Genomic DNA, 19726 nt, shown 5'->3' with positions numbered 1-19726 from the left:
GTACGGTCTGATGTGACGAAAGTAAGACCACCGCGAAGTCTAATCGGCGTTGGGCTTGGCAGGATATCAACCACTATCGCATGCAAGTATTGTTCGCAAGATGTAGCGACAGCAAGCCTTGGCCCTTCACGCCATGCCAGGCCTTGGCAAACAGGAGTTCTTCAATGTCTGAACGTGATCTCAGATCTGCACTGGGTATCTCAATCAGACAGCCCCAGTCAATGAGAGACCGAGGCGCTCGCCTGGTATTGAGTAAACGTAAGAATAAGGTTAAAAATAGCAAGAACAAGCGGAGTTGCCCACAGCTCACAAAGACTACAGCGCTGTTCCTGATTACATCAACTTTCCGAAGCTCATGCCAGGATGCATTTAGAATAAGAACGGACGACAGCCAGCTACCGGAAATGACATGGGTTCAGGCGTTTAAAAGATTTCAGACCCCAAATGCTCCATGCAGCCCCGCCGGCTGGACTTCCCCTCTCCAAAAATTTGGGTGACCCCGTTCGTCTGATCGGCTCAGGGTCAGGGGCAGTCTCGACCTCGTGTCATCTTGCACAATTTTTCTGGTACCGCCAGCGAGTGCAGAGTTTCCGAGGATCCTGATAACCTTGGCGCCGGACAGTCGGCAAGTTCGCATTCGCCAACGGTTCGAGATGCTCTACTTGGCGAGGAGAACAGCGGTTACCTCTCGCGTCTAGGAAGCAAGCACGCGAGTTTGCTTCTAACATGAGATCACGGACTTCGACCCCGAAGCTGTGGGGGGCCTGAGGTTGGTAGAGACATAGTTTGAAGAAGACTTTAGAAGATTTCAAGCACAACGCTCAAGTGCAATAGGATGTAAGGCAACAACACGTTAAGAAACGCCTGCTCAGGGCAAATTTCTTCTCAGCACCTCGCAACTTATGAGCTAGTGACATCTCATCCAATATCCACACCTGACGCGGGCAACTCCTCAGGCATGTACCTTCGCCACGTCCCACCTGGGATCATGAAGGACAGCAAGCCGGTTTCCACCATCCCCGCCTCAAAGCGGGTTCAACTACACTCCGGCGTTGTGGCAGAGTGGTCTAATGCGCAAGACTAGAAATCTTGTTCCTTCGGGAGCGTCTGTTCGAATCAGGCCAACGTCGATAACTTTTGTTTTTGGCAACGATATCTGGTGATTAATGTTGTCAGGTCTGAGTTGCCAGGTTTTGCCAGACTTTGCGCGTCTGAGCATCAGATTCTGTGCATTGGGGTTCCCGGAAAAGCGGAGTCTCCAATTTTTGCCTTTTGTGTCTTTTTGCGACCCTGTCAGATAAAAAAACGCCACTTATGTCAGCCCCTCATCCCCTCGACTTACAACATCGCCGTCCACCGCTTGTGCGCACCCAACTCAATCCACCCATGTCACAATGTTGACGGTTGGGGTGCATCAATGTTGTTCATAAGAGGACGTCTTGCCGAAAGCCTACACCCGAAACAATGCACACTTAGGTACCTACTGAAATTTGCTCACGATTCAGATCCGTCAGACGGCAGGAATCCCGTTCAACCGAGAAACCTTTACCACATATGGCGGGCTCACTCGATATTCGACGACACCATCACAATGCCAACACATAGGACATCAGTTCACTTTGAATAGTCATTTAGTGGAATTTCAGAGTCGATTGATGATACCCAGGAGCCATGAAAGATCGAATGGTAGTCCTTGTATACCAGCAAATTACTATCTAGGTAGTGGCTTGACAGGCAACGATTCTGACGTTCCATTCTCACAGCCTGCTTGACCCCAACCTGCCAATCTCGCAAAAACCCGCAAGCGATGCTTAGAACCCAGGAATGCCAAGCCGCCAACTCAAAAGCAACCTCAAGCCACAACACAACTTACACAAGGGTCCAACTGCGACTCTGGGACTAGCGAACGCCTCTCTTGAGGATCCCCTCAACTCCATTCGTCACAGTCGTCAAATTTGACTCAGCCGCACCGCGCCAGTCGCCGTTAGGGCGTGAAAGATCTGACAGGACCTTACTTCGCTGGCCAAAAAACTGTGCCGCTTGAAATGTTTGTACTATGTAGTACTGTGCATGTACGATCGCACCCTTGAATGCGTTGTTAATATGCCTCTTACCAGTCATGTAGTTCTGAGCGGGGCATCTCGTGCCCGAGTCAGAGTAAGCAGTCGATACGTGTTGACGATCTGGACCTTGAATCGGCATTAGCTTCAGAGCTTCACTTCGCTTACTCGCAGGAGCTAATAAGCTAGGGAAGCTAGAGAAACAAGGTTAAACGAGCTGAGCTTCGCTAGCCCAGGCTGACAGGAATGCGGGGACGGGGTCGACAGGCGGAGGCGGACTCGGACTCGGAGTCATGCCTTGAGGTGGCAGGTGATGTCAGTCGAGCGAATAGCTTTGACTGAATTCAGGCAGGATTGATGATCTGAGGCTGTAGAGGATACCGGCAATCTTCACGGCCAGCGATTGACTCATGGTCACTCCTCTGATAGCTGCCCAACTGTATCGAGTCTTCTGGTGCCCCTCGACATCGCCCTCCTCTCGGGGCACCTTCTACTCACCCGTGGTCTTTAACGTCTAAAGTCGACTATCTTAACACGAGACGCCACACATGATCCTCTAATCAAACCATGTGGAAAAGAAACATCTTTAAGAGGACAGCATGCGTGAATATCATTAAACCCTGCATGTCTAGCTCATCCTCACAAGGCTCACCCGCACTTTCTAATCAGCCCACCCCCTTTTACCCACCAGTATCCCAGACCTCTATCCGTCCCCGCCCAAAGGGTCGGTAAACACCCGAGTTCTTGTACAGAGTACAACGAACCCGCCTTGCCAAGAGACAATCGCCTTGTCAATCAAGGGATTAAAGGACTTGGCAAACAAGGTAAACGCCTCGCCGTATTGTCCATCCCGCCTGCTGTCCGTCGGTCCGTGTGACTTGACCGCAAGCAAGCACCCAAGAAATAGAGATGGACGTCGGGTAAGCCTCAACAAGGGAGCTAGCGAGCGATGAGCAAGGTCCGGGGTTGGAAGCTTGAATTCAGCTCTAAATCCTCGGGAAATGGTAAGGATATGCCTCAGCCTGATCAACGGCTTTGTGTGAGTGGCTATTCTTGAGCACCGACTCGGTAGAAAGCCGCGGAGATGCCAAGGTAACGTCCGTCTTCCAATGCCAGTCTTTCTTCTTGAACTTGGGGCTGGCCAAGAACTACATATACCAGAACACAAGTCTCTAGAGTTGTCCAACAACTTCGTGTTTCCCGCCCCCCCTCAGAGCCTTTGAGCTTCAGGCGAACCTACCCAGACACATTGTCCCCTTTCAAGACCGAGTTCTCAAAGAGCATACACCCACAAACATCCAACCATGCTCCCCAAACCGCTCCTCCTATCCCTTTCAACCCTCATCCTCCCCCTCCTCATTCGTGCCGACGAGCCCCAAAACTACGACGGCTCAACATCCCTCTCGACCCCAGCCTACCTCTTCCCCGGCACCGGCTCCACAATCCCGATCCTCAATCTCGGCGCCGCGGCCGTAGCCTCATGCGACATTGGCCAAAAGTCCTGCGACAACGGGTGCATTCCCGTCACTGGAACATGCTGCGGCACGGGCTCAGGCGGATATTGCGAAATAGGCAAATACTGCACGTCAGGCGGGTGCTGCCAGAACGGCAAGACGTGCTCTGGTCCGCCTCAGGGGTGTAGTTCGGGAAAGGTGCTCTGCAACGGGCTTTGTATCCCCTCTGGCACGGTATGTTGTTCCAACGGAGGGTACTGCGATGCCGGGAAGACCTGTACTTCTGATGGGTACTGTACCGGCGGCAGCGGAGGCGGAGGAGGAAGTTCGTGTGGGAATGGGCAGACGCAGTGCGGGAGCGGGTGTATGCCCTCAGGACAGACGTGTTGTCAGACGTACTACTGTCCTTCCGGGGAGACGTGCGCGGGTGACAAGAAGTGTAATAAGGGAGGCGGCGGTGGCGGTGGAGGCACTTCTTGCGGAGCTGGGGAGACGCTTTGCGGCACTGGATGTATGCCTACAGGGCAGACTTGCTGCCAGACGTATTACTGCCCTGCTGGGAACACTTGTGTGGGCGATAAACGGTGTAACAGCGGAGGAGGCGGTGGTGGAGGAAGCCAGTGTTCGGCGGGGGAGACCCCTTGCGGTACAGGATGTATGCCGGCCGGTCAAGTCTGCTGCAATACCTACTACTGCGATGCCGGAGAGACGTGTGCGGGAAACAAGAAGTGCAACAAGGGTAGCAGTGGCGGCGGCGGTGGGGGAGGAGGAGGAGGTAGTCAGTGTGCGGCCGGCCAGACAGCCTGCGGCACCGGATGTATGCCAGCCGGTCAAGTCTGCTGCGATACATACTTCTGCAATGCCGGCCTGACTTGTGTCGGGGACAAGAAGTGTAGGAACCCCAACAGTGGAGGCGGCGGCGGCGGCGGCGGAGGTGGTGGTGATGATACAAGCGCGACATCCAGTCTACTCGCGACGATACCTGGTGGTGAAGCGGGGACTACGTCTCTGAGAGACTTCCCACAGCCTACGCAGACACTTGGTGGCGGCGATGATGAGCCGACAACTTCGTCGTCGTCAAGATCTTCGACGTCGACAACAAGAACAACGACGACGACGACTAGCACAGCGCCGACGTCAACATCGGTCCAAGGTGCCGCGTTTTTGGGAAAGAATCTCGACGGCTCCGTCTTGGTTGCAGGCCTCCTCGTTGCAGCGCCCCTGGTAATCTGAAGATGATCAGAAATGGTATATATTCGAATGGTGAATGAGCAAAAGAGCAACACAAGCGTGATTGAACATCATAGGGATCAGTCTATAATTTGAATAATATTCCCCTAATCATGTATCGCTCCCATACGCCTAGAAAATCCCGGTAAACGCCAAACTTTTTCGAGCCCATGTTGATGCTAGAAACGTCCAGGCGCCATGTGTAGTGCTACCCAAGCAATGCTGCCTACGCCCGCAAATGTGTCATAATAGTCCTACAGATACCTGGGCCTCATCCACTCAAGATTACGAATGCTCAGGTTGAGCCCGTTGCTGGCCCACCACTTCCGCACTGGCTCTTGATCACCGATACTGTCCTCCAAGGCCTCTTCGATATCGCAGGTTCGGTATTCGACACGGTGTTTCCGCCCTTCCATTCCTTCAAGCTCGCCATACGCGAACTTGCGCCACCACTCCAGAACCCCAATGTGCTGATGGATTGTGGGTTGAACGAGGACCTCGCCATCGAAAGCGAGCTTGTCGTCACCCTTTAGCTTCCTCCAAAGTTCGAGAACGCCGACCTGACCCCATCGTGAAGCAATCTTTGCTACGCCGTCTCCATTGGCAACAGGAATGCCAGAGGCCACCCACCAACGTATGACGTCAACCTGGCCGTGCTGGGCGGCCCACAACAGCGACTTTCCAGGTCTAAGCACAATATTCTCGTCCTGGGCAGCGGCATCACGCCACCATTCGAGCACGAGAAGATGACCTTTTCCACTGGCCTGCTCGAGAGCAGCCTCGGTAAAGCGGAGCGGTAAGCCGGAGCGCCGCCACCACCAGTCCAGGCTCTGTATATGGCCGTTTTTGGACGCACCATCAAGGACTTCAGCATCGTAGCACTGTTGGTGGCGACCACGGAAATATCGGCTCTCCTTCCAGTAATCAAGGACGTCAGGGCGTCCAAAGTATGCGGAAGCCTTGGTCGCGAGGACCTTGCCGTCGAAAGCCTGGAAGAGATCAGGGCGGTTGGCTTCCATCCAGGTAAGCACTTCGATCAGCGAGAAGCGGATAAGAAGCTTAATGACGAGCGCTGGGAGTTCGTGGAAGGTAGGCGGCGACTGAAGCAGCTTTTTGCAAATAGAGGTGGAGTCGCAAGTAAGTACGAGCCACTCCAATTCGTGCTCGTAGACCTTGACCGGATCGTTGGGATTCCTGGGTTGTAGTTTCCAAGGATATGGCATGGGCAGGTTGGTGAAAATCCCTAACGCCTGCGCCAACTCCCAGTCGTCGGCAAAGTCGAGAATAATAGTCCAGATCTCCGGAGGCAAATTGGAGTATACTCGCGGATCACCCGAAGCGAGGTAACCGAGATGGGTGACGACGTCTACATCCCGATCCAGGCCAAGCAAGTCGGCTTGGTTCTTGATGATGCCCAACACGTCGTTGAAGCCGTTCCAATTGACGATTCGCTTCGGGTGTTTGTGGGCGCTGTCGTAGTGCCACAGTATAGGTGGCATAGCTCGTACCCAAGGCCACTTGCTATTGATCTTGTTCAACTGCCTTTTCGTGACCGGGTTCTCCCACATGTGCGTGCTCATCCCAGGGACGAGAAGCACCTTTTTCGCTGTGTCCCAGCCGCGAAGCACCTCGAGGAGGAAAGTATCCGCGATTCCCACCATCATCTTGGCAATGTTGTCGGCATCGATCGGGGCGAGAACCAGGAGATCAGCCCACTCGACCAGCTCGAAAGCCTGCTGGCGGTAAAACTCGATATCGTCAACGTCTGCTTCGGAGCCGGCACGCGACGGACCGAGCGGTAGTGTCATGGATCGGTTCTGCATAGTGATGACAGTCTGGCTTAAGCGGGGCACGGCGTCGTCGACGATGGCGCGCATCTCAATGGCCGAACTCTTGGAGAGACGGACGACGAGAGCCTGTGCCCATGATATGTCTCGGGGCCCATTAGCGGCCACTAGAAGGTGAAGCTTTCGGTCGCGCGGCTTGAAATGAAGTGACGAGGAGGAGGAGGCGCTCCTCGTTATTCGGAGCGGCAAGGGGTCGGGGGGATCCATCGTGTCATGCTTTGGGGGTGCTTGGGATGATTCGTGGTGATCGAGGAGGTGTCGTCGGCCGTCAGGTTATTGGATTCGAGCCGATAGACGGCAGCTAAGAATCGAGAGGCAACGAACGCAGTGGTAGATATCGAGTGTCGTGTCTCACCACTCTCTGGCGTGGCAGTGATCGGAGGTGGGTGTCGAGATGATAAGGACAAAAGATGGACTCTGGGCGCGTGTCGAGTTGGCAAGGAGTAGGTAGTTGTCGCGAGTCGGTGAAGAGGGTCAAAAGTTGTTGATCGGCAGTCGTAGATAGCAGGGCTGCTGTCAAATTTCGGAGACAGGAGTGGTCTAGTGGGTTTGTGATTTATCGGCGGTTGGTGGTGTGTTGTCCGCGACAGCGTTTGCGGTGTGTGCAACGTCGCGTTGGGTAGGTCTGCAGTAGTGGTGGTCCAGCAATTATCCGGGGTCCGTACGGCCACACAGGAAGTGATGAAGCAGGCAAGGCGGGATGCGTGTGTAGCGTGTGCAGGTAGGTATCCGATCCGCAGAGTAGCGAGTGATAGCGTGAAGTCGCTCGCAAGTCAGATCAGCGAATAATAGTTTGAAGTCTTAGAGAGAGAGTCGTGGGTAGCAGGCTGGAAGAATTGGACATGGATAGGTCGCAATATGTGGCATCACCATGACATGGGTGCGAATTCCTTAATTCCACTCTCGGGACGAGGTGCATGCGGTGACCGACCGACCGAGTGACGAGGGGAAGAGGGGGGAACGCAGTTGGGTGGTCCTCGCTTCGTCGGTGACCGGGAACAAGCTGGGCTTGTCTGTCGATGGTGTTGGTATCGCTCGGTGTCGCTGGTCTCTGATTTCGATCTAGGCTACGATGATTCGTCGGGAGATGAGGCAGCGAAGCGAACTGAATGCGAGAAGAAAAAAAAAGTCCGGGCTTGTTCCTTGGGACGACGAGAATGCGAGCAGCGGCGGCGGCAGGCGAGAAGAGACGCTGAGACGCAGAGACGCAGATGGGGGTTTTCGGGAAGACCAGGACGAAGGAGTGGGGACTTCCTGCAGGGCAGAATGGAAGGGGGGCAGAAGGAGGAAAAACAAGGGGTTGTCGACAGGGAAGAGTCGAGTATCCGCAAATGCGGATTGAGGAGGGAGAAGGAATCTTCCTTTGCTAGAGATGGAAGCAGTGCACGTCCACATTCACAACTACGACTCCAAGAGCCCCAAGAAAAAAACGCCGGGAGAAAAATGAGGAGAGACCCAGACGGTGACGGTGACATTTGTGGAGACCTTCCGGGCGGAAAGTCTGCCATTCTTTCTTTCCAAATTCTTCCATCTGTCATTTGTGAGACCAGCACCTCTCTTGCCTCTTGCCTCCAGTGACACCTAAGGTGCGACGAGGAGGCGTCGGTGAGCAGCAATTACCTAATCTGCCCCGCCTTTTCTGTGCTTATCCCACACTCCTTCCTTACCAACTGGCAACCACAGCATGGGCAGTCACTTTTTTTCGCAGGAGCCGGACTGAGCCTCTGAGGTGCGCCTTCCTCAGCAAACTCCCCCGCCTCTACGTCACTGGCGCTCCTGCCTCCTGAGACAGTTTGACCAGTGACGGCAGGTCCAGAAATGTAAGCGACCCTTCCTTCCCTCCCAAAGGAAATTCTCCGCGGGTCGTTGTCATTGCCGAATTGACTCTTAGTCTCGGACCGTTACCTCCTTGGTATTCCAGGCCACCAAGACAGCTTTCATTCTGAGACTCATTCGCATTCTCACCTCATCGCTCATCATTTCCACACACGACACTTCAGTTCATCACATCGCCGCTTCAAGTAACTCATGAATCACCAGTCATCTCAACCTCCCCGATCGACTGCTGTCAGCCTGCCAAACCCAGCCATCGGACCGGCACATCCTGGCTGCCACAAGGCAAAATCCAAGGCGTCACGGTGAATTTCGAGCAAAGACCCCCTTTTTTGCATCTCTGACTTCCATTTGCTAAGTTTAGCGCAATCCGGCTTTGCCCCGCAGGGTCCTCCGTGTCATCGGTGCCGGATCCCCACCCAAACGGCGATTAAGTGTGGATTTCGTCCCGACTTTTCATTCTTCACTTAGGAGCCCCTCCAAGCGAGACCCCGGTCGACACCCCCGGACCGGAGAGAATTTCTATTGATCCATCAGGAATAAAGAGTGCTGACATAACTCAACAAGTCGCATTAGCTTGAGCCGCGACCTACATCTTTGCATTCCCTACGGAGTAACAGGGACTTTTGTTGTCGGATCCTCCCGAGAATGCGACATGCATGCTCTAGTGCTTTATCTCCTCCTGACAGTGAGTGCTGCTCCTGATATGTTTGAAGAACTCGTATCCCGTTGAGCGATCTCTGCTCCTCAGTGCGATAATGGATGAGCCTCTCTTGGGTAAAAGTGGCGGCGCGTACGGTGTTGGTCCACCTGAGAGACGCTTTAATTCTATGCGCCGCCAATGCCTCACTGAAGAATATTGCCTCTCCCTACTAATGTGGCAGTTCGCGGCTTCATCGGAGTACTGGTCCATATCTCTGATTCGCTCATCGGTAGAGTTAAGCTTCTCCAATACACCCACAAGCTAATGAACTCTATTCTTGGCACACACCTCAACCTCGTTCTCGGTCAACTACCACAGGCCAACCATGTTATACGTATCAGCCTTATGAATTAAAGTGCTCATTCGCTACAGCTTCTACCGACGAAACCAGATATGATATGACTTGGAGGTTGCCAAGCGCGTCAGAACGGCTGTTATCAAAACTGGTAAGGAGAGCTACCGGATATAATTCCCTCATCCGGCTCCACCTGGCATATGAGATGAAGTTGAGAGCACTGTTGACCATCATGGTTGGATCATCATCGTTCATAAGTAGCTATGAGGGCCATTGGACTTTTTCCACTTCCACGCACGACTAGTGGGGGTCGCATCACAGAGCACAATAGATGTGGATATTCCAGGCATCCGTACGGCACCGCCTCCATGCTTTGCCAACAAGTTCCACTTTGCGGACTCATAAATCACCGGCAACAACTGATGGAATCTCAATTCGTAACTACATACGATGGTTAAGAGACTATAAAACAGCGGCTATAGTGTGTGAATGACATCTCCCAGGTTTTCTTAGAATACGCTGGTTGGGAACTTTCATCCATCCCTTACACTTCCACATGGAGTATTTCTGCCCACAAGTTTGAATTCGAAAATAAAAATGCTGCCCAATTTCTCGTTCTTGGTTGTGGCCATGACCTGTGCCATCACTGCCGCCAGTGCTACCTCTGCCGTCCCCTTCACCTGGCCCCCTCCGCAAGGATCCATGTCCGATTTCGAGTACAACTTACGCTACGGGTGCGATTTCATGACATGGTGCGGAGGCTTCGATGGCGGATGCGAAGCCGAGGTATTCGCAACCCACAATGCCATATAGAGTTGCTGAGCACTTACTGATATGTCTGGGTGATATTAGTGCCAGCGTCAAGGGAAACAAGGCTGGACTTGCACGAGTCCCAATTGCGAGTGTCTTTGCGAGTAGAGCTATTTGCTATTTAAGAGGCCCATGCACATTGCATATGTGGTACCGCCCATTGGCTAGATGCCACTCAGTTCCCATTACAAACCCCAGTTGAGATTGAACGCTTGAGTAGTGTGATAGTAATCACCAGATCAATCTAGATAGCACTGGACAGATAGCTACACAAAACATCAATGCAACATCTTTGGGAGTCGAAGAAGGCTCCGCAAAACAATACAAAATGACCGCGGACTTCCTCTAACCAGCCAAAGACCTGGGTTACACTGGGCTACGAAAGCAGCGTCCATTATTGGGATCAGCTCTGTGAGATTTCCTGTCAGCTTAATGCTTGATCCAAGTTTTATAGCAAGTATGAAAACTTACATGTACTGCCAATTGCCGTACGCCGTTTTCCCCCCTTGGGCACACTTTGCTTCCTTTGAAAACCCACCCACGCATTCAGGTCCATGGATAGTACGAGTTGCACCACCACCAAAATACTGCAAAGCGTCAGAGACAACTAGCAATGGCTGCGAAATTCAAAGTTGATACCTTCAGCTCAAAGTCCCACTTGATGCCATTTTTGTCATGCACGCAAATCCGTCGGAACTCGCCCTTGTTGTAGAGGCCTGTGAGCAAGCTGCAGACGGCGCTGAGATCGAGAACGTTGTTGTCATTGGCGTAACCTGTTCGTGGTCCTGATTTGAAACATTCCCCAAGAACCGAGGAGGATCCAGCGAGAAGAGTTAGAGGGAAAATGTGAGTGAGACGCATTTTGCTAAAGTAAGGACTGGAGAAAGTGACTGTTTCGTTTCGGGACTCGTGGGTGAATGAGTCTTTGGAGAAACAACCTTTTCTACGACAAGCACACTAAGTACTTATAATGAAGCGCTGGATATCTAGGAGAATGATCCGCTGGATATCTAGGAGAATGATCCTATGAGCATGGCGAGCTGCCATGGAAGCGAAGAGCAGTGTCCATCTCATCAATTGGAAACGAACAATGATGACCCTCGTGTTCAACTGTTCATTGCCTAGGTGTCGATCCTTCGTATCGGGAATTGGATTGACCGCCATTCAATTCTCGCTATGAAGCAGGTAGCAAACGCAAACTTTACTGATCCGTCGAATGCCCAAGCCTGGAACTGGTGTACAGATTGCTCAGTAACACAACAACACATGATCCCCTTTGCTTATGTTCGCGCTGTTTGTATTATGAACCATTGTTCCCATCGCATTAACCCTACACGTACCCTTACCTCGTTGTATTACCTCTCTGAAAGGCAGCATCTCATCACATGAGTGTGGGATTCTGCCTTGTGTTACATTTGCAATGTTGTCGTTTTGTGGCGTTTCCAGATCGCTTGGCAGATGTTGCACCATACCTTCCAGACAACGGGTTGCGAAAGCAAACAACGTATCGACAGACTCTGAAGCTTAAGCACCAAGTTGTGATCTTGGGATGCCAATGTTGAGAAAAGGTCCTGTTTAGCAGCGAAGCAAGCCCTGGCCGCGTCCTCAAACTTTGATCAATGTTTGCTTTTCTGGTGATCTTGACTCCGATCGAGGCCGTATTTTGTTCGGTGTCACCGTTGCTATCTCAATACCTAGAAGCGACACATGTTGCCGCAAGGTAGATCACTACCTAAAATGTAGATAGGACTCTCGTCCAGTATTTAACCTTGCTCAGTTCCCTCATAGTCCCGCATAGTAAAACATCGGCCACGCTCCTATTCCAGCCAACGTTGTATTCGGCTTTTGATCACCATTTCAATCATCCTCAAAGAACTTGGCTACTCCGTCAAAAATGAGGGCATTGTCACTTTCTCACCTCCTCGTACTCGCTCCCTGGGCCGCCTTTTCTTCTTGTGCTGTTCTGGTAAGGAACGCTGGCGAGATCGACGACACCTTCAGAGGTGTTTCACAGCTGATGACAAGTCATCTTGAGAAACGCTCAGTTCTTGTCGAGGATGGCCTGGAATATGATGGAGCCGAGGTAAATGATGGGTAGTCCCTGCAAGGTAAGATCAGATCAAATATCGAGCCCAAGCTACTCAAGTAACTGACACTTCACGGAAAAGCGTTGTGCATCAAATTCAGAAAGACTCTGTCACAGAAGATCTGGCTTCACGAAACGACGACGATGATGAGTTTGCCCCGACGGAAACAAACCTCTATGCTCTTTGTATGGAGCTTTGTAGGCAGGATTATTCTCAGGGCGGTTTTGTCCATTGGGATTTGTAAGTTTTAATGTCTTTCTGACTCGGCTCGGGTCATGATGCACGTCACCAAACGTTAACTTGAATCAAAATAGCTGTATCACAAGGTGCAACATGAGCTTTCATCAGGACAGAAGTCATGATCTGAACATGAACTATATACGACGATATGGGATTGCTAGATTCGCATCTCTGGCCGCCATCAGACCGCTTATGGCGGCAGCGAAAAATTGGTGAAGGATTCGCGGTTTACCAGTCCGCTTCGAATCTGATACTCAGATTCGATTTGAGTCACTGTAAAAATGGCTAGCCGGCTTGCATTCTAAAACGTTTCCTTCTGGATTTTTAATTCTACGCTCTTTGATCCTCGCTTCACCCACTTAGCGGGTCGCGACTAAGATTGTTTGCCAGCAATGTGTGTGTCGGTACCGGCGCGTGATAGCTTCCCTCTCTGGCCAAAGCACTGCGCCATGCTTCCGTGAGAGCAATTCGAGCACAATCTTCTCGAAGTCATCCCATCGTTCCGTGATATGCGTGACCTTTGCTCTTACTTTGTTCTGGTCATCCTTATTGGCAGTGTCCTTCACAATTTGACGTAGACGACTGATTTGCTCCTTATCGCCGGTCATAAACTCAAGCCGAGTTATCGCGAGTGAGAGAGCTGTATCACCTGCCTCGATCTTGTCTATTGTTGCGTTGCGAGGAGAGCTTTCCGCGTCGTAGTATCTCGGTTGTCTTTTCGACATTCTGAAGAGTGCCTTCCCACCCTCTGACAGAGGCCCCGCACCAGCGACAGCCTGGAAACGTAGCGCACCACCGTGAATGAGGGTCTTGACAGTAGTAATGTCGCCTAGTAGTGAGGCCACCATGAGCGGTGATATACCATCAGGTGTCACCTTGTTCGGGTCAACGCCAAAGTCGAGAAGCCTTGAAACTGTCCTTCCCACTGCCAGATGAAGAGGCGTTGCCCCATTAACACCTGAAGATGTAGGATCCGCCCCTTGGTCTAAAAGCCGAATCATCAAGTCAAGATTGCCCGTCATGGCAGTGATCATCAACGGGGTTTCACCGTCACCATTGGGGCAGTTCACATCGGGGTCTTTCGCAAAGATGTTGTTGAGGGCGTCTGAGATGTCTGGATAGTCTTTGCTAATCGGATCGCAGTAGACTCTGCACGCAAATTGGAACGCTGTTTCTTTCTTGGGTCCGTATTGGCGCGATGATCGGTGGGGATTTCCGTACCACATTGCGTCAAAAAGCCGCAAGTCACGTAGACCCATGGCTAGAAAGAATGGAGGTAGGCCTTCGTCTGGCGTCGCGATGATGTCAGCCCCCATCTGGGTCAGCATTACGGCTAGGTTCCTGAACTTCTTTTGAAGACACAGCTGCAAGGGGCTGGAGATTCCCTGGAGACGGGCGCCATCTGGATCTGCCCCTCGGTTTCTGAGCAGTGTTTCTGCAAGGTCCTCAAATCCATGCTCGATAGCGGTGTGTAGAATGGTGGAACCGTTGCTGAGGGTAGTATCAATGCTGGGGAGATAGTGCGCAAGAAGTAGCGCAGATTTGATGCATCTATCCCTTTCCGCTTCTTCTTGACTTTCTTGTTGAAAAAGTAGAACTCTTGGTATCCCATGTCGGGCGATGGTACCAAGAGCCATTTCGACCGCAACTGGGTCTTTGAACTGGCAATATTTGTCGCCGGTGCCAAAAGGCAGGCACTCCATTTCGACTAAAGAATTAAGCACTGGTACATCGATGCCCATATGTAGTAGGTATGTAGGGACCAAGAGCCCAGCGTCTTCTCCGGATAGAAGGAACTCGTGCCGTAGGTAGTGGTGGTGAAGTTCATTGAGTCTTGACATAATGGGATAGGCCTCCGCTGTTGATATTTCCATGTCCACTTTATACTGCTTGATCACTGTGAGAGTAATCCGAAGGACCTCCTTGACGACGACGGCGTCGGAGCTACCCAACAAATGTCGGAACAATGGTCCGTGACGGTTGTAGAGGGACCATTTCGTTGCATCGGCCACGGAGCCTGGAGACCAAGGGAGACTGGATGATACGGACGATACAGAACCGGACACCAGGTTCTCCCAGAGTGAATAGATCAATTGGTCGATATCCTCGGAAAAACATTTGGTAAGTCTGAGCCAGTGTTTGCTGGCATAAGGGAGAAACAGATGGATATCGTCTTGGATTTCTGATCGATACTGGTGTAGGTCATAGTTCAATCGCTCTAGATCTACGTTGGAAGCTCTAGCTCGCCTGTCGAGGGACATAAGGGAAATGAGTCTTCTTGTCAGGGCGTTTGGACTCAAGATTGAGTTTGCCACAGTACCAGGAATTTTGTCAAACGAAACATTCTGGGCATGTGACAGGCTATTCTCGAACACCCCATAGTTGAGATAAGTGACACAGATGGCCCCGAGTTCAAACTCTGCTTGATGCAAATGAAAGTGGTAAGGAGAAGCTGCAGGCAACGCCGGGGTTTGAACGAGGTGTAACAGGACGCTGTGATGAATGAATCTGATGCATGAGTCCTCCTCGTCGATCTCCAATAGACTACCACCATATGTCGAGGCCAAAGTGAATCCGGAGGGATGCAGAGCTGAAGAGTTCCACATCGAGGATCCGGGTTGGACGTTCAGAGCCACACGAAGCTCATTCAGTGAAAGGCATGGGTCTGCTGACGCGATAAGCTGGAAAATTCGCGATCCGTACTTTATGTCCGGGATCCTCAGAATTGCTTGATCAAACGCCTGTGGAAGATTTCGGGGAAGATTGTTGATGATGTCGAGAATTTCAGACTCAGACCGAAGCTCTCGTGTGTACTTGGGGCAAATGGCCTCGATCTGCAGTGAGAGCCACAGAAACATGCCCTGAGAACGTACTAGTAGCTGTTCCTTGACAAGCTGTTCAAGCCTGCTTGATATTGGCCTGATGAGCTTCCAGTTTTCGACCTCAGCCGATATGTAACTTTGCAGGTCTTCGGATCTGTCGACACTTTCGAAAGAAATAGTCTGGGTGATACCAATTGACGATGCTGCAACGGACTTGCATCCAGATGTGGGTCGGGAAGAGCAGCACAGTTTGACTCTTCTGAATTGCATAAGTCGATGAAGTTGACCGAGAACTGATTCCACCTCTTCTATAGGAGCTTCGTCCAAGCCATCCAGCACCAGTACACATTGCCAGGCTGGTGGTGTTATGGAGAGAAGGAGGTCAACACAAAACTCGGCGTGAAATACTTGATGCTTCATTTCGTGTTCATCTAAAAAGGTGTCCAGGAACCGGGCCAGGGACGAACTTCTCAAAACTTGATGTACAACGCTGCCGAGGATATTGTGGTCTTGCAAAGTTGTTTGGTTGCTGTTTTTGCAAAAGAAAAATGCTACTGATTGGAATCCTCTTGGATCTGTCGCAGCTAGATATTTGTGGCTGGTCAGCTTCTTCGAGATCAAGGAATTGACAGCATAATCGGACCAAGTATGTGAGAAAAACGTGAGGTGTAAACGACAAGGAAAGTGGTTGACTGACTCTCAGTAGGATTCTTATGTGCGATCAAACGATCTGCCACCACGGAGGCCATAGTGACAGTCTTTCCAGACCCCAAATTACCCTGTAGCCACAATGTTGCTGAAGTCTTTGTGCCCAGCCATTCTTGGTAGCTCTTGTCGTTTAGGATCCAACTAGAGGTCCCTTTTTTTCGCTCCCTCGTCCAAATGGACTCGAACTCCTTCTGATTGGGAGCCAAGGCTTCAAAAAGCCGATGCGCACGCGTTTCTCGGTCCCGATGAGCGGCATCTCGAGAAATCATAATCTGGAAACGGCTGAATTTTTCAACAGACGATGTGTTGCTTTCAATATTGGCCTTTGCAACGAGTACTGCTACGCGATTTTCAATCAATTGACCCCATGATCGTAAGTCGTCTTCCAGTGGTTTGAAGACCGAGTCGAAGGTGGAAGTGAAAGACGTTGCGAGGTGAGACGCAAATGATTTATGGGCGTCGATGGTGATCTTTTTGCATATCTTGATGAAAACAATGACATACTCGCACATGTACGCCTGAGTCTGGCGACAGGTGGGAAACAGCAAGGCGAAATCCTTGTGGAGAGAAGACGATTTACCAATCCTCATTAAAAGAGTTGAAACTTTGTCGAAATACGACAGGAAGCTCAGTGATATCTATAGCTCTCGTCAGCCATCCCAAGTATCGAAATGACAACTTGCAACAAGGTAGTTCAGAGAAAGGCTTGACGAACATACCTCCAGAGTCATCCTGACCGTGGCCCAGACCCCAGACGCCAAGAGGTTTTGGGCGCCTCCCACAAGCACGTCGCCAATAGGGGCAAATTGACGAATTCTCTCCAGAACAGTGACGAGACGGGTGGCGTTGGGCCTCCAAGACCGGTGACGGTGAGCCCCATCTCGATTGATCTCTTCTGTTAATCGCAAAACCTCCATGGCGGTTGGTGGGCTTCTTGTTTGCAAGTTCTTGAAGCGGATGTGAGAGTCATCTTGATGGCGCTTGAGAGAAACGCTGAATTCTGAGATGGTTTGAGCCAGACGAATTTCAGGTTTCAGTTTCCCCACGGTTGCTACCGCCGTAGAAATGTTCTCCATTCTGGAGTTTTTGGATTGATTAGGCGTATTGATCTGGAACTGGTAGAGAGACTGAAGCTTCCAAGGAGGGAGAATGGCGGTTCAACGTTGACTGCAAATGCCCTGAAGGAGCTTGGAAGTTGGACAAAAGTAAGCAACACGGAAGGTCTCTGGTCTCGTGGTGAGCTCGTCAGACCGAGCCGTAGGACTGCTTAGGTGGCAGTGCCTCAATGTGCCTGCTGTGTAACTGCATCGGGGCCTTCATTCCAACTCATTGGCTGTTCAAAATATCGACCAGTGAGCTTTGGAGGATGCATGCAGCTCATAAGACAGCGGGCGCAAGGGGTGGCTAGGCATCCATGGATTCAGAGACGTGGTGTTTTTCTGCGGAATCACAATTGATTAACCCGGCCAAGCCGGCTTGGCTCCCATGCATTGATAATATCATTCGTTCTGGAGTAGAGCCTGGTCGTAAAATTTCCGAACGTGGTATATGGTAAGATTGACAGAGGTACGAGAGACGTCCTAGATCAGGTTGAGCTGACAAAAAGTGATAAAACAAACCATGCGCCCACAAACACCTCATGCTATGCATTTAGAGAGTACCCTTGAGTCCGTAAATCTTGTGTGCTTTCCTTGGCACTAATCTGAATCGTCACTGTTGCTTTTCTCCACCCAATTTTGAGCCCTCGATGCAAACTTGGAAATACCCAGGACCAAAACGCCGGCGAGGAGTGCAGAGGTTGCGGCTTAGATGAGGTCAATATGCGAGCAGAAGAATGAGAGTTATCTCAAGGAACTTACTGATGGTAAAAGACCAGCCGACTCCAATGGCGTCGATCATTGGCACCAGACCGCCCACGCTGCCAGCTCCGAAACTGTACTGAACGATGTATTTACTGCTGATGACGGCTGTCCTGCGTTCCGGCATTGCCTCTGACGAAATGTATTAGTCCAGGTCGACTCGATGAAGACGCAACAAGATGCCAGGGAAGGCTTACCGGCAGAATATGTGTTCAGACCGCTAAAAGACCACATGAGGCCGAGACCCTCAAAGAAGCAGCTGATGATGGGCAAAGCGATTCCGCCAACTTCCTTTTGCACGCTCCACCCGTAAATCAGAGTACCGGCAGGGAGAACGAAGAAGATTGCTGGCAAGCTGCTCTTGAGTCTGTCCTGGGGCAAACGGAGACCATTACGCTTCCGGATGTATCGCTTAACGGTGTGGTCTGAGACTCTGCCGCCGATTGTGCTTCCCATTAGAAAGCCCGCTCCGGGGGCAAGATAGAAGAGTCCACTGATAAGAGGCGTAGTAAGGCCGAACCGAGGGTTGATGACTCGTCGTATGGAACTCAAAAGGCCGTACTGGTTGAATCCCAGAAGTCCGCAGGCGAAATTCTGCGAGATAGATCAGATTACAAGCTAGAATCAGGTTGGGGAAGAGCAACTCACCGCCGCCACGATGTTGGGATACTTAAACTGGCGGAGAACACCCATCGGATTGAACGCGTGGGCCAGGTCGCCCAAAGACCGAATAGGAGCTCTCTCTGCAACAGCGATCTTGAGATGCGCCAGCTGGCTCGCTTTTGGCACGAAGAAGAAGGCCATGATGAGACCGAGAAAGGTCATGCCAGCCTGAACCCCATAGATGACTCGCCAACTGGTGAAGGTCACAATGACGGCTCCCGTCAACGGCGCTGAAAGCTCGTCAGTTTAAAGACTCTTGGGCACAATGATGGAGTAGTCAACCGACGTACCAATTGCGTTTGCCGCCACACAGCTGCCCAAGAAACAACCCACTGCAGTCCCGCGGGTTGTCTAAACAGAAGTTAGGCTCAATATGCTAAATAGAAGTGATACAACATTCAACTTACAGGCTCAAAGATATCTGCCAAGATTGTTTGCCCGGCAACTAGGAAGAATGGACCAGTTGTTCCCCCGATGACCCAAATCGCCGTGAAGCAGGCAAAGCTATTTGAGAGCGCCGATCCTATCGAACACAAGGTCAAGAGGCAGTTGGCTACGAGATACGTTGTTCTGCGACCAAGGATATTACTCGTCGGTAGCCATATCAAGGCAGACATAGCCATGGCAATGAAGACGCCAGCATTAGCTGTGGTAATGGCATGCGTTGAGACATTGAAGTCGGCAGCAACCTCTGACGTCGCTGTCAAGATGGAGCTACCAGAGAAGGTGACGGGCAGAGCCATCCAGCAAACCACCGCAAGCGTAACCCATTTCTTCCATGTTGGCATCTCCATCACCTCGTCGTCTGCTGCAGCCACGGGCCGAAGAGGGGCTGCCGCCGCCGGAATGGGGCCGGTAAGCGGATCGGGGCTTAGTTGAGGGATCTTGACAGCGGAGGTCAAGCCGTCCGGCTTTTCGACATCTGGGGAGCCCATTGCGAGCAGGGTCACATGAAAGAATGAAAAGTAAGCTGATAATTAAGCTAAAGTATCGACAGAGGAAGATTACTGCCTCGGGGAGTCCTCCGAATGTATATAGTCGAGAACTCCTGCAGCTCTCCGCCGGTCGGAGGCACGCCTTCGGCAGGCGAATTTTCTTCCATTTTTTCACTACAC

The 19726-nt window shown here is 51.5% G+C and overlaps 3 protein-coding genes across 3 annotated transcripts; all 3 read right to left on the bottom strand.

The window, feature by feature from the left end:
* Positions 1 to 4847: 4847 nt before the first annotated feature.
* HER10_EVM0004857 (flavoprotein) lies at positions 4848 to 7918 on the bottom strand. Its single transcript, XM_035474487.1, has one exon. The coding sequence runs from the start codon at positions 6796 to 6798 to the stop codon at positions 4999 to 5001; it is 1800 nt and encodes a 599-aa protein (XP_035329270.1). The 5' UTR covers positions 6799 to 7918; the 3' UTR covers positions 4848 to 4998.
* A 5000-nt stretch (positions 7919 to 12918) lies between these two features.
* HER10_EVM0012980 (NACHT domain-containing protein) lies at positions 12919 to 17165 on the bottom strand (the record flags this gene model as incomplete). The annotated part of the gene is made up of 4 exons (XM_035482354.1): positions 12919 to 14355; positions 14488 to 15965; positions 16079 to 16727; positions 16809 to 17165. The coding sequence occupies 4 exons, from the start codon at positions 17163 to 17165 to the stop codon at positions 12919 to 12921; spliced, it is 3921 nt and encodes a 1306-aa protein (XP_035330268.1).
* Positions 17166 to 17786: 621 nt separating this feature from the next.
* HER10_EVM0002794 (major facilitator superfamily transporter) lies at positions 17787 to 19546 on the bottom strand (the record flags this gene model as incomplete). The annotated part of the gene is made up of 6 exons (XM_035472489.1): positions 17787 to 17893; positions 17949 to 18080; positions 18146 to 18542; positions 18597 to 18841; positions 18902 to 18962; positions 19019 to 19546. 6 exons carry the CDS (start codon positions 19544 to 19546, stop codon positions 17787 to 17789), a joined length of 1470 nt encoding a protein of 489 aa, XP_035329019.1.
* Positions 19547 to 19726: the final 180 nt, after the last annotated feature.

Source organism: Colletotrichum scovillei (assembly GCF_011075155.1).
Source record: "Colletotrichum scovillei strain TJNH1 chromosome Unknown Contig00009, whole genome shotgun sequence".
NCBI classification, from domain to species: Eukaryota; Fungi; Ascomycota; class Sordariomycetes; order Glomerellales; family Glomerellaceae; genus Colletotrichum; species Colletotrichum scovillei.
Note: the sequence above shows the minus strand (reverse complement) of the source record. Positions and strands in the feature narration are given on the sequence as shown.

Bases quoted from the DNA above. Each gene is read 5' to 3' on its own strand.
- HER10_EVM0004857 (XM_035474487.1), bottom strand. From the start codon at position 6,798: ATGGATCCCCCCGACCCCTTGCCGCTCCGAATAACGAGGAGCGCCTCC.